Source organism: Lepidochelys kempii, chromosome 21 (genome assembly GCF_965140285.1).
Source record: "Lepidochelys kempii isolate rLepKem1 chromosome 21, rLepKem1.hap1, whole genome shotgun sequence".
Classification (NCBI taxonomy): Eukaryota; Metazoa; Chordata; order Testudines; family Cheloniidae; genus Lepidochelys; species Lepidochelys kempii.
In genome coordinates this window covers 7,297,216-7,312,364 of record NC_136400.1, presented here as the reverse complement: position 1 = coordinate 7,312,364, position 15,149 = coordinate 7,297,216, and the positions used below count along the sequence as shown (strand labels likewise).

The window sequence follows — 15,149 nt, the reverse complement described above, 5'->3', positions numbered from 1 at the left end:
AGATGGAATGTCTTGCCCTCTGAATAGTTTGTTCAAAGCTCTCACTGACCAAAGGGACTGACAGAGTTTGGTTTGTATTCTACCGATATAAGCAATAAGTGGCCACTAAGATTATGTTTGAACTGAAATGAGGAGACATGTTAGTAATTGAAATGATGTGCTTGTTAAGCTCAGATACTTTGTAGACTGCATTCCTAGCTTTTCAGTGGCAAACGGTATTTGTTTCTTCCCATAACAGTTTGTGATATACTGGTCTGTTATAGAACCACTTGTCCCTTAGTCTAATGTAACTAGTAATGATACATAAAATTGACTAGAACAAATCCCTGCCTTTGTATCAGTTTAAAATTTCACTCCACCTTGCGCCACAGTATACGATTAGTAGTTTCATGCTAGCAAGTAGAAGATTGTTGGAGTCACCTGATTTAAATTGCATTTGATCTAGAAGGCTCTTTATCTTCCTAACAAGCACAGGTTTCTAATATAATTTTGTTTGACCTTCTTCTAAAGACTCGTCTCTCTGCTTAGCGACCTAGATTTTGCAGGTCCCTTAGGTGCTCTAGAATAGTGAAATTTGTCTTTAACTACGACTAATCTCAAGCTGTTTTTTCTCAAAAATGGTCCTTTTGGGGGGTCTGGGGGAGGGGGGATGACCAACACACAGTTTTCATGTTTGTTGTGAGTGTGTATGGGAAATCAGACGGATTTGATGGAATCAAAGCAAAAAACAAAAACTTCACCTTATGAGGTTTCTATTTCATTACCAAGCCAAATCTAGAGATGGGCGAAGCAAAAGGAAGGGATTACTTTATAAAACCCAAAGGGTCTCATTTACACAATGAAGGAAGAAAATATTTGATAGGTCACATAGAGCTGGATTCTGTAGCCCTATTGTCAATAGCAAAGCTTCGGTCGTACAAGATTGGGACCATAAATAGTTTTTTTCTTCCATATAACACAGTCTGTGCATTGTACAGATTAGAACTGGAAGCTTTTGCCAGGCTTGGAAGGATAACATTTTAAACAGCTAAATGCTGATATAGGTTGGTTTCTCCTTTTTCCCCCTCTGTAAGAGGAGTGGGGTTGGGGAGAACTCCATCATTAACATTCGACATTGACAGAAATGTAGCACTTGTGGAGAACTGCTGACTTCTCTTTTTTGCAGTCCATTCAATCTGGCCATCTAATATGCAAACCCATCACTTGATTGTCCTTCTGAATCTTCTAGAGTTATTACAGTTGGAACAAATTAGTATAATTTTTTTCTTTGTACCATTTCCTCCTGTTGCAAAAAAAATATCACAAGGGAAGAAAAATCTCTTGGCAATACATTTGGCTTTCCATCCAAATTCATAAAAAATTCATGAACTCCCTCTAAGCCTACTGATGCTATAGACATGCTCAGGGGTAAAGCAGTTATTACAGCCTAACAGAACATTAAAAGCTTCCCTAAATAATTAAAGAGCAATATGGGTGTGCATTGTTTGGTCATATTTCACTGTACATGCAGAACTTGCACCCCCAGCTTTCAAATGACTTGAATTCACAGTGGAATTGGAGGGAGCCATGAATCTCTAGCGATGGAGCACAAAAGGAGGCAAAGAGTGGGGGAGTGGTAAATAAAACCCACTCTCTTGTGTGGTGATCGTAGCACAGAACACGGCCCATCTGCCTAATGACAAACTTTCCCCTCACATGGGTTTGTCAAATGGGGTGCAGGCTCCTATCAACCATCCATCCCTGTTGATGGTCTGAATAATCCTGGGAGCAAACAGTGGTGGGTTTATTAGCGTATGCAGGTTCCAACAAAGAGCGTAAGTGGAGCCAGCATGCCGTGAAGAAACCATTATGTACCGGCGCGCTCTCTCTCTCTCTCTCTCGGTTACTTTGGATTAATTAGCCTATTAACTCCAGCAGCCAGTGTGTCTGCTACATTTTCCATCTATTTTACTTGAGCAACTGTGCCACACCCCTGGGACTCTATCCTCTGACAGTATCTTTAGTATCTATAGAGGGAAGTGGCAGTGGACGGCTTAGGAGAGAAAGAGCCCGGGTCACAAAACTCAGGGTCTATTTGGATCAGAGCCTAGATTGTCCTCAGATGAGTTGATGGTGAGGTGACTTTGCAGGGCTGAGAGTGGTTGTTTACATATTATTGAACCCATGTTTTAGGAAGAGTAGGTTGTCTAATGGTTTAGAGCAAGGGGGAAGGAAATGGGGGACTAGAGGGACTCCTGTGTTTTATTTCTGATTTGCTGTGTGAACTTGGGCGAATCAGCACTAGATTTTCATACGTTGGCTTCCAGATTTGGTGGGTGCAATTTTGCCCTGCCATTTAAGAAGCTTACACAGCAAACTTTTCAAAAGTGGCCTCTGATTTCAGAGCACCTGCAGTTCCCATTAACCAGAGCAGTCGATGCTCAGCACTTTGAAAACCAGACCTAAAGTGTCTCCCACTGGGCACTGAACATCAGAGGCTCCACTTGAAATTGTTGGCCTTAGTAGCTAAAATCCTTGACTGAGCCTGCAAATTGGGACCATACATAGGTGGCTAAATAAGGTAAGCTGCCAAGTGTCATAATTTTGTGCCAGCTAAACTCTACAGTAGAGTTTTTAAAAGCACCTTTGTGTGACTTAAGAACACGGGTCCTATTGGAAGGTTCTTGAAACTTAATGGGACTTCTTGTGGCACCTTAGAGACTAACCAATTTATTTGAGCATAAGCTTTCGTGAGCTACAGCTCACTTCATCGGATGCATTCAGTGGAAAATACAAGGAGGAGATTTATATACACACAGAACTTGAAAAAATGGGTGTTACCATACACACTGTAAGGAGAGTGATCACTTAAGATGAGCTATTACCAGCAAGGGGGGGATGGGGACCTTTTGTAGTGATAATCAAGGTGGGCCATTTCCAGCAGTTAACAAGAACAAAAGTCGCAATATTACAACAAAAAGACCATTAACTTAGTCTTGAATAGAGACTGGGAGTGGATGGGTCATTACACAAAGTAAAACTATTTCCCCATGTTTATCCCCCCCCACTGTTCCTCAGACGTTCTTGTTAACTGCTGGAAATGGCCACAGGTCTCCCCCCCCCCCCCCCCCCGCTGTCCTGCTGGTATTAGCTCATCTTAAGTGATCACTCTCGTTACAGTGTGCGTGGTAACACCCATTGTTTCATGTTCTGTGTGTATATAAATCTCCCCACTGTATTTTCCACTGAATGCATCCGATGAAGTGAGCTGCAGCTCACAAAAGCTCATGCTCAAATAAATTGGTTAGTCTCTAAGGTGCCACAAGTCCTCCTTTTCTTTTTGCGAATACAGACTAACACGGCTGTTACTCTGAAACCTGTCATTATGCAAGGCACTGCATTTAGCCGTATGGAGTGGAAATCTATCAACTTCATGAAAAAACTCGTACAGATACAGATAGACATCATCTTCCTTTCCAAATGCAAACAGATGGACATCGTACCAAAAGGACTGAAGGTAAAAAATCCATTACAATCTACATACCACACAGACTATGCTGACAGCTTGTGCCACACGCTCTCAAAGAAACTGCGGAACCACCTGATCAACATCCTCTACAGCAAACAGGGAAAGATTAAGAATGAGCTCTCAGAACTGGATACTCTCATAAAAAACCAACCTTCCACACAAAATTCCTCGTGGCTGGACTTTACAAAAACTAGAGAAGCCATTTACAACACACACTTTGCTTCTCTACAAAAGAAAAAGGACACTAAACTATCTAAACTACTACATGCCACAAGAGGCCACAGCAATGTATTCCCTTAACCCACCCAGCAATATTGTTAATCTATCCAACTGTACCCTTAATCCAGCAGAAGAATCTGTCCTATCTCGGGGCCTCTCCTTCAACCCCTCCACCCCCACGAACATGATACAGTTCTGTGGTGACCTAGAATCCTATTTTTGACGTCTCCGACTCAAGGAATATTTCCAACACACCTCTGAACAACATACTAATCCACAGAGACTTTCCTACCAACACTACAAAAAGAAGGATTCTAGGTGGACTCCTCCTGAAAATCGAAACAACAGACTGGATTCTACATAGAGTGCTTCCGCCGACGTGCACGGGCTGAAATTGTGGAAAAGCAGCATCACTTGCCCCATAACCTCAGCCGTGCAGAACACAATGCCATCCACAGCCTCAGAAACATCATAATCGAAAAGGCTGACAAAGGAGGTGCTGTCGTCATCATGAATAGGTCGGAATATGAACAAGAGGCTGCTAGGCAGCTCTCCAACACCACTTTCTACAAGCCATTACCCTCTGATCCCACTGAGGGTTACCAAAAGAAACTACACCATTTGCTCAAGAAACTCCCTAAAAAAGCACAAGAACAAATCCACACAGACACACCCCTGGAACCCCGACCTGGGGTATTTTATCTGCTACCCAAGATCCATAAACCTGGAAATCCTGGACTCCCCATCATCTCAGGCATTGGCACCCTGACAGCAGGATTGTCTGGCTATGTAGACTCCCTCCTCAGGCCCTATGCTACCAGCACTCCCAGCTATCTTCGAGACACCACTGAATTCCTGAGGAAATGACAATCCATCGGTAATCTTCCTGAAAACACCATCCTGGCCACTGTGGATGTAGAAGCCCTCTACACCAACATTCCACACAAAGATGGACTACAAGCCGTCAAGAACACTATCCCCGATAATGTCACGGCAAACCTGGTGGCTGAACTTCGTGACTTTGTCCTCACCCATAACTATTTCACATTTGGGGACAATGTATACCTTCAAATCGGCGGCATTGCTATGGGTACCCGCATGGCCCCACAGTATGCCAACATTTTTATGTTTGGCTTAGAACAACGCTTCCTCAGCTCTCGTCCCCTAATACCCCTACTCTACTTGCGCTACATTGATGACATCTTCATCATCTGGACCCATGGAAAAGAAGCCCTTGAGGAATTCCACCATGATTTCAACAACTTCCATCCCACCATCAACCTCAGCCTGGATCAGTCCACACAAGAGATCCACTTCCTGGACACTATGATGCTAATAAGCGATGGTCACATAAACACCACCCTATACCGGAAACCTTCTGACCACTATTCCTACCTACATGCCTCCAGCTTTCACCCACGATCCATCGTCTACAGCCAAGCTCTACGATACAACCGCATTTGCTCCAACCCCTCAGACAGAGACAAACACCTACAAGATCTCTATCAAGCATTCTTACAACTACAGTACCCACCTGCTGAAGTGAAGAAACAAATTGACAGAGCCAGCAGAGTACCCAGAAGTCACCTACGACAGGACAGGCCCAACAAAGAAAATAACAGAACGCCACTAGCCATCACCTTCAGCCCCCAACTAAAACCTCTCCAACGCATCATCAAGGATCTACAACCTATCCTGAAGGATAACTCATCACTCTCACAAATCTTGGGAGACAGGCCAGTCCTTGCCTACAGACGGCCCCCAACCTGAAGCAAATACTCACCAGCAACCACACACCACACAACAGAACCACTAACCCAGGAACCTATCCTTGCAACAAAGCCCGTTGCCAACTGTGTCCACATATCTATTCAGGGGACACCATCAGAGGGCCTAATCACATCAGCCACACTATCAGAGGCTCATTCACCTGCACATCTACCAATGTGATATGTGCCAGCAATGCCCCTCTGCCATGTACATTGGTCAAACTGGACAGTCTCTACGTAAAAGAATAATGGACACAAATCCCAGACGTCAAGAATTATAACATTCAAAAACCAGTCGGAGAACACTTCAATCTCTCTGGTCACTCGATTACAGACCTAAAAGTTGCAATATTACAACAAAAAGACTTCTAAAACAGACTCCAACGAGAGACTGCTGAATTGGAATTAATTTGCAAACTGGATACAATTAACTTAGGCTTGAATAGAGACTGGGAGTGGATGGGTCATTACACAAAGTAAAACTATTTCCCCATGTTTATTTCCCCCCACCCCCACTGTTCCTCAGACGTTCTTGTTAACTGCTGGAAATGGCCCACCTTGATTATCACTACAACAGGTTTTCTCACCACCACCACCACCCCCGCCCCGCTCTCCTGCTGGTAGTAGCTCATCTTAAGTGATCACTCTCCTTACAGTGTGTATGATAACACCCAGCTGTTCTGTGTGTATATACATCTCCTCACTGTGTTTTCCATTGAATGTATCCGATGAAGTGAGCTGTAGCTCACGAAAGCTTATGCTCAAATAAATTGGTTAGTCTCTAAGGTGCCACAAGTCCTCCTTTTCTTTTTGCGAATACAGACTAACACAGCTGTTACTCTGAAACCTGTCATTAATGGGACTTGTGCTCCTACATCAATTAGGTGCTTCTAAAAATCCCACCCCTGGACTCTTAATTTCCCTGTGGATCCATTGAGGTTTCTGCCAACTGGGTACAACAATATATTCTCAATCAGGACAGGATTAGTTAAAGTGTAAAAGCGTTTTGAGATCCCCAAGAGTCTGACACTTGTAAAGGTTTAATACTTTAGTGTAGCTTTTATTGCCCCCTTGCCACTCATTTCAGACTCACTCCCTGTCTGCCCATAACCCGACAGTGCCTTTAATGTTCCTGATATTCAGAGAAGCTCTGATTCTCTCTGAAAGTCACCCTTTATCCTTCTCCAGCCTGGAGTCAGCCCTCATTAAGGGCTAGAATTCAAAGGACAGAAAATGTCCCCTCTCCCCCTCCCTCTCAAATTACCAGCTGAGCTATTCTTTAAGATTCATTTCATACTAAAAACCAAATGAGGTGTTCTCTTTGTATCATTGTTCCTATCATGGGCAGATTAAGGCTAAATCCCCCAAACCTGGGGATGCACTCTCCTTCCCAGCTCCTCCAGCTGGATTCTTGCCTTCCTCTCACTTTTGATCTTAGTGGTACAGCATGGGGTTGCTGCCTGATAGCCTGCTTCTTTCTCACAGCTCCATCTGGGGCCCCTTTGAGCTATGGGGTTTCAGGATCTAAGGACCCTGCATTTACCTGTCCCTAGTCTGCCACAGGCTTGACATGATGATTCATTTTTATAAGCACTACAAACACACCCCGAATCTCTCTCACTGACTTTTATGGCAGTTGCATACTGCATTATCCTGATACAATGTGATGGCGCTACCCTGGGGTATTGTGCCAATGGAACTATCACGGTGTTACAGTATTTTGGGCAAATACTTCATGTCATCACTGTCGGCCAAAGCGGAAAGGCACAGCTCAGGCTGTTATTAAACAGACCATCACCCTGGCGTGTGAAGGACACCTCCAGCAGCAGGACCACTCTACTAACTGCACTCCACCTGTTGTTTTTTAAATACATGAGGATCATAGCCTAATGTGAGGATGAGTAAATAAACACACACCAGCCAGCATAATACAGTGCTGAGCCATTCATACAAGGTCAGTAAGCCAAGCACCAAGAAAGGGGCATTGAGGGGAGACCAGACCCTAAATCCCTAGAAGTGCATTGGGTACAAAATAGACCTTTAAGAATTTAGCAGGAGGCACACTCTAGCGGTATGAAAGCAGGACCGGGAGGCAGGAACTTCTGAGTTCTAATGCCAACTTTGCCACTGACTCCTCTGTCCTTGAGCAAGTTACTTCTTTGTGCCTTGATTTCCCCCTGAGTAAAATGGGAAAAGGGTGCCTCACAGGAAAGTTGTGAGAATTCATTAGCTAATATTGGTTCCTACTCTGGATGTTTTCATCGTGTGTGTTCAAAATTCTATATTCAGAGGGTTGTCCTTTTAGGGTCAATTGAGTTAATATTGCCAGTAGCCACACTGCTCTGTTGAGCTTCAGAAAAATGCAAGGAATCTGCAGAGATAGTGCTGTTAATTTTTCTCAGCCCAGTTCAGGCTTTTGTACCTTATAGCCACAGGGCATAAAAAACACCCCTGATCTTATAATGGTTAAGAGGCAGAACTGCAGAATAGCAGTCCTCTCCTCTCAAAGAGGCACTCGTATTCTGGTAGCCTAATCAAATAAGAAAGGGCTTTATTATTCTGTGTCTCATATGGCACCAAACACAAGTTCTGTGGTTCTTTGACTTGAGCTCTCTTTCTGATATATGGCATTTTCTCTGGATTCTCTCACATGTTTTTTGGCATTCTTGCTTCTTCACCAACATCAGTCAAACCTTTGACAAGGGGATGGCAGAAGGCTTTTGATGGCTGTGCTTGTGCATGACACTGGCTGTAGTTCTGTGTTTGTGTCTGAGTGCTAAAGGTCTGTAGCTGACACGCTATTGTGAAAAGGGAAGACACACTATCTTGCTTGCATACTGTAAACTGTTTTGTTTCCTTTTCAGTTTGAGTGGTTTACTGGGATTTTCAGTGTCGGTGTGACATGCTGTAAGGGGAAATTGGCAGGGAGATGCACTGAGTGATTTAACAGTTCTATTCCATCGCTGAACTCTTACAAGTCTAATTTCTGGACCACCAGAAACGTTCTGGTTTTACAAATATTTTGTGGGTGGGACTCTTTGGGTCTAGCTGCTTTGAAACCAACAACGTACATAATACGTGCACACAACCCTTCTATGGGCCTCTGGGAAGCCCACTGAGGCACATCCTGATTCTTAAGCAACAAGGGACCCTGGAATGCAGCAGAGTCATGTGCAAAGAAGCATCTCTTTCAAGAACCAAAATAAGGCCCTAGTCCTGCAGTTGGGTCCTCAGGGAGCCCCTTTGAAAACAACTGGGGTCTACCTGGGCACAAGACCTGCCAAACTGCATACCCAGGTAAAGTGAAAACAAGGAAGTGGCAAAGACCTGGTTTTGTTCTGGGCAGTCTTTTTAGACTCCTCCCCTAAAGTTGGTTTTATTTGGATAAAGGTCATATTTAAAATAGGTCCTCTACTAATTCTCACTCATAACCAGGAGAGGCATTTCATGTCACCAAATCACAAAAATAAGCAAAGCAGAATTTTATAAAAACCTAGGATACTTCAGCACAAGGATCGCAAAGCAAATTTTTGATGAATTACTCTGACAAGTGCTGTTTAATTTTAGATCAAATCCAAATTTAGCCCAAGGCAATAACCCTCTGAGGTTTAGGTTATCAAGTGGTGGTGCAAATATTTCACATGGCCTGACCTTCATTCATAGCTAAGAGCATTTGGATACGCTTCTACAAATAGCAAAATAACCCTCATACCTACATTTGTAATAGATTTTAAGGCCAGAAGGGACTATTGTGATCAACTTGTCTGATCTCCTGCACCTCACAGGTCATAGGATTTCACCCAGTGATTCCTATTAACAAGGGCCATCTACAGTCATATACCTAGCTAAAGGCACTGGCTTTATTCTCCCATTCAAATCTTTTGAGGATTAGGGTCCTGATTTATTCAAAGTGTGTAGACAAATCCAAGAAGTGAAAGGATTTCTTAAATACCGTAACTCAGCCTGTGGTGTCAAGCACAGAAAAAAACACCAATCTCCACCTACTGGACCATCAGTCGATAGGGTTCAGTATTCTTTAGATTTGCATCACAACTATTGATGGACTAGGAGAGAAAGGGGTGTATCCTAGATCCCTTTTTCTCTCCTGAAATACAGCATAAGGGGGATCTGGATGGAGTGAGGAGAAAATGGGTTTATAGAAAACCTAGACTATGCAAACCTCATCTTAAATAAATAAATAGAAAAGGCAGGTGGGGGAGGCAAAGCTGAAGTCATCCCCCACTAGATTAAAACAGAAAGCTGCATCCCCTGTCCTACAAATGCCTCTTCAGCGCCAACAGTCTCCAGCATCTTTAAGATGAGCTAGAATGGAAACAGGTAAAGTGGCTGCAGGCAGACTGCTGTCAGCTCAGAAATGGTGTTGGTCTAGTTCAGGGTGGGCTAAGCTAATTGAATTTTGCTTTGCCTAGTCTGTGACAAACTGGGTTATTCTATTTTGTTAAGAGCTAAATCTTATTTAAAGGGGACTTGACTGCTCTGAGCTAAAGTCTCTTCTCAGTTACACTGGGTGTAAAGTGGGGAGCAGAAACTGGCCCTTCTGTTCATCTTCCAAGAGAACATAAATAGGTCACTTTTTTTTCTCTCTCTCATTCCAGTGATGCCAGTTCTTGCTGTTTAAATCCAAAAGGGGTAGAGGTGGTAGTGGTGATTTAAGGCAGAGCAGCTGAAAAGAGAGGCAAGTTGTTAAGCCACGGGAAAGGGAATAAAACCAACAGCCAGCCCAGAACAACACTGGGGGCTATTTGTTTGGGGCCTGAGCTCACCCACTTCCTGCTGCTTTTCACATGTTTGTTGTCACTCACCTACAGAATTTTTTGCGTCTGTCTTTATCCAAGAGATTCCAGGCCCCCACACACCCACCTCTGCTGGCGCTGAAGCGCGTGACTGTCGCTTGCAATGTGCACATGGAAAGAAAATGAAAACTAAGCTTCATTCTCTCATTTCAGATGGTTCGGTTTGTTCCCCCACTCCCACCAACTCCTATTTCTCTCTGTGTCATGCCACGCCACTCTGCTTTCCCTCTTGTGCGTGCATTTAGCCTTTGGGGATGGAAAGAGCTAAGGATATAACCTCTTCTAAAACGGCAGTTTCTACATTTCCCTCTCCCAGCTGCAACCTTGTTGCCTACAACTACAGTCAGTCTGACCAGCACCACAGCCATCGCCACAACCACCATCACCACCGCAGCCACAACCACGACAACCACGACAACCGTCTCCGGCACTGCAGCCACTACGCAGAGTGCTCCAACAGCCACCACTAAGCGGGAGTTTGGTACTACGCTTCCCCATTTCCTCTACCCCACTAACTGTAGCTGTCACCTATTTCATGTCCGTACTCAGGTTCAAACAACAAGCCGTGGATGGAATTTAACCCAACAAGTGGGGAACTTCTTAGTGGTTTGCGGGTGGCTTAACAAGAAATCAGTGGGAATCTAGGGGTCAAAGCACAGGGGTTTGGGTTCGAATCTAACTCACTGTGCCTCAGTTACTCCATCTTTACAGTGGGGATAATGTCACCCTCCCAGGAGTGGTGTGATTTTAATGAACGTATGCAAAACTTTTTAAATAATTAGGTGGAAGACCATACAGAAGGTCACCAAGTATTATTAAATCTTCTATTACCATCTCAGAAAAGGGATTCTATTATTATTATTATAGAGAATTCCACATCAAGTCAAGCAGAGCAACGGAGCTAGCAGACCCATTATTGTGCATGGGATTCTGTTGGTTTATGCTGACCACTCTCTTTGTAGTGCAATCTAGATCTATAGCCCATGGGAAATTTGGGGAAGTATTTAAAATTGCAGGATGCAGACAAGTTCCATCTTTGGGCCAGGATCAATTTATCATGTGTCTCTGCTGGGAGGACTACATCCTGCATTTACATGGGGATGGACTCTCTAATGTAACAGGATTCTAAATATCCTTAATCTATTGACGGGGAAAATGGAGAGAGGTCTCTGTTGCTTTTTAAAAAAGAAGTTACTGTAATTGCATCTCTGATAGATAGACTGGTACTTACTGATAAATGACTACATTATCATTTGTATTCACTTACCCAAAAAGTGCACTAAGCTTGTGGCAGAAGCTAATACAATCAAAATAGTTCATAGTTAAGACTCAGCTTAACTATGAACTAGACAACTGTACAGGTAAGGATCACGTGCAAAAAAATCCCTGTTGTTCCTCTTGAGAGAGGAAAAACATCACACTAATTAGTAATGAAAACGAAGAGGATTCTTTATGGGGGTTGCTAGATGCAGACAGAACCCATGCTTTGGGGGGAGGGATAGCTCAGTGGTTTGAGCATTGGCCTGTTGTACCCAGGGTTGTGAGTTCAATCCTTGAGGGGGCCATTTAGGGATCTGGGGCAAAAATTGGGGATTGGTCCTGCTTTGAGCAGGGGGTTGGACTAGATGACCACCTGAGGTCCCTTCCAATCCTGATATTCTATGATTCTCTCTAGCTCCTAGAGTAGCTAAATGCCTTGTCTACATGATAAAGTTACACCAGTTTAACTCAAGATGTTAAACCAATGCAAACCCCTGTCTATTCATCCACATATCAATTGAGCTGAAATTAGCTAATCACACTGCAATAAGCTACTCTTAAAATGAAGTAAGAACATCCATAAGGGGCTTGGACTGGTTTAACCAGATCAATTTACATTGAAGAGATGCAACTTTCTCATGCACACCAGGCCAAAGACAGACTCTGCTGCCTAGTGCCTATGCAGGATTTCCACAACCAAGCTGCATAAAGGGATCTGCTACCAGAAAGGTCTCAGACAAATTACTACATGAGAAATGTTCTCAGTAATTGCAAATAGGCAGTATCACAGAAGCAGTGCGTACTACCACAATACAGAAAAGGTGACTCTGAAAAAGACTCATAGCAACACAACAAGCTGAAGAAATCAGCAGTGTTTGTCTCAAACCACGCACCAGAACATAAGCAGAAAGGTCATGTATTAATGCAGTTACCAGTGTTGTGACAAAGTAATGCACCATTTTTTAAGAGGAGGGAAACAAATTCTGGGCCATCATCTCATGATTTGAAAGTATGTGGGTTTTGTTAGGTTTCCACAAAATGACCAAATCAACATTTTTGCAAGTTTTTGTTTTGTTTTGTTTTAAGTGAATCGATTTTCAGCTGAAATGAATTTTGAATTATGAAATTCAAAACTGGAGAACATGTTAAGCTGTATGGTCAGAATGCAAACCATTTTAAAGTAAAAAATTGTGAAAATGGGCCATTATCACTAACTCAGCATGAAATGCAGAAACTGCACATTTAAAAAAAAAATGTAAGCCTTTTACAACATTCTTCTGCTTCTGGGAAGTCACTGAATGAGATGAATGGGGTCCAGTATGCTCTAATGTTAGTACAAGAACTCACCCACACAATGATCCTTGAAACATTAACAGTCCTCTCCTATGCTGCCCAAATAACCTCACTGGTGACTGATACTCTGGTTGAGTTTATCTCGCTTTGTAGCAGTCAATAGAAACTGCTGTGTTCTGAAACAGGAACATGTCAAGAAACTCTTCTCTCATTTGACTCCATCCTCTTATTCCTTGGCCATATCCCCAAATTTTACTTGCTACACTCCCAGAATTGTCAGTTCCAGCCGTTCAAAAATCTTGTGTGAGACCCCCGCAAGTCATGAGGATTTTATTTAAATAATAAATGTGGGGCTCTTTTTCGTTTGCCTTTTTGGTTTCAGAACCTTTAGACTGCACTCGGTGCATGTTTTCAAGCTTTTCTTGGCAAGGGAAAGAAACTCACTTTTGGTTTTAACTGAAAGCTGAAATTCTCTTGCAATCACCTGACTACAGCAGCTGGGCTTTAAAAAAAAACACCAATATATGTCTACGTGCATGATAAAATGATGGGAGTTAGCAACACTATGCTGCATTGGAACAGCTATGACAGCGTATCACTTGGACCCCAGTGTTGCAAAAACACTTATGTACATGAGTCGTCTCATTGACTTCCATGGGTCTACACACCCACACACATAAAGCTAACCACAAGTATGAGTCTTCACAGGCTTGGGGCCTTGATTGTGATTTGTTGGGGCAGGGTTCCTGCAGCAGTCTCTAGTTACTCCATTTGTCATGGCTCCACATTGTCCATCCAATGGGATTGCACGGCCCTAAAGAATCAGATAAAGAGATGCCCTTTTGCAATCCATTTATATTATGGAAAAATCTTCCATTTTTAAAGAATTAAAATGAAGTGATGAAGTGAGCTGTAGCTCACGAAAGCTCATGCTCAAATAAATTGGTTAGTCTCTAAGGTGCCACAAGTACTCCTTTTCTTTTTGCGAATACAGACTAACACGGCTGTTACTCTGAAATGTGTCATGTATACATCACAATGTAATTTCTTCTAAGGGCTAGTCTGCACTGGCAACGCTAAAGGGCTGTCGTGGCAGCTCTTTAACACAGATTGTGTGGTCGTGGCAGAGCGCTGGGAGAGAGCTCTCCAGCACTCTAGAAAACCACCTCCACGAGGGGCGGAGCTCCCAGCGCTGGGGCACTGTCTACACTGGCACTTTACAGCGCTCAGGGAGGTGTTTTTTCACACCCCTGAGCAAGAAAGTTGCAGTGCTGTAAATTGCCAGTTTAGACCAGCCCTAAGTCACTTGCAGGTGCAAGCTACAGTAATAAATTGGTTAGTCTCTAAGGTGCCACAAGTCCTCTTTTTCTTTTTGCGGATACAGACTAACAGGGCTGCTACGCTGAAACCTGTCATTTAACATAAAGAGGTGTTTACTCACTCTCCAAAGTAATGTTGACATTCCTCAACTTGAAAGTCACTTGTGTTTTTGCTAGGAACAGCTTGATTGCATTATCCAACATGTAGTTTGCAGACTATTAACATGGAAATGTTTTTGCCCAGTCCCTCCTCTAGATTGTGGTAGTGAGCCCGTGAATTGATGCATGCTTCTGTCACCTTGGGTTAGGCACTCTTTTAGCTTGAGCACAGTAGTTATGATACAGCCATTAGTCTATCAATCGTGTGAGGCAGAGCCTCTCTGAATTTAAGAACGGAGTTACCTAAATACACAGGCTGTGATGCACTCACACTCTTGATTCTAAACTCACCCACAAGGCTGAAGGTTCAGAGTTAAGACGTCAGCCAGGTTCTGAATCTGCCAATGAATAAAACGTGCCTTAGGCAGTGTAGCATACTTAGCTAGGAGGGCATATCCTCCAACTAATGCAAGGGGCTTTAACTTTTATAATTCATAACAACTTTGAAATAGTTTGTCAAACCCAGATGTGAGGTTAAGGTCCATGTGTGTATAATCCAAAGTACTAACACCTGTTCTAACCTGTCCACCAGCCACGAATGGATCATCCATATGGAACGTAAAAGCTTTCACTAACAGTAACTGGGCAAACATCACCTGGAGCCACAATTTTTCTGCTGGAACTGACTTTGTGGTTGAGTATATCACCAGTAAGCATCAGACCGCGTGGAGATACCGCAGGGCTGTTACACCATTAGAGATCCTATAAGGTTTCTCAAGGTTTGAAAGAGCCCCTTTAAGCAATATTAACTAACTGCAGTGTATTGAAACCTACTGTCCAGCCTGTTCCTGGGGGGAAATTGCAAAGG

At 43.3% G+C, this 15,149-nt stretch overlaps 2 protein-coding genes across 37 annotated transcripts in view; one reads left to right on the top strand and one right to left on the bottom strand.

The window, feature by feature from the left end:
* RBBP5 (RB binding protein 5, histone lysine methyltransferase complex subunit) overlaps positions 1 to 15,149 on the bottom strand; it is a 174,565-nt gene that overhangs the window by 28,157 nt on the left and 131,259 nt on the right. The gene's annotated exons all lie outside the window — the stretch shown is intronic.
* The window catches only part of NFASC (neurofascin), a 187,617-nt gene that overhangs the window by 147,272 nt on the left and 25,196 nt on the right, over positions 1 to 15,149 (top strand). For 20 of the 34 annotated variants that reach the window (XM_078849742.1, XM_078849746.1, XM_078849743.1 and 17 more), the window contains 2 exons: positions 10,627 to 10,791; positions 14,874 to 14,990. The exons of 10 other annotated variants lie outside the window; for them this stretch is intronic. In XM_078849742.1, coding sequence (XP_078705868.1) covers positions 10,627 to 10,791; positions 14,874 to 14,990 — 282 coding nt within the window. 4 more of the 34 variants (XM_078849757.1, XM_078849752.1, XM_073319992.1 and 1 more) reach the window with 2 other exon arrangements.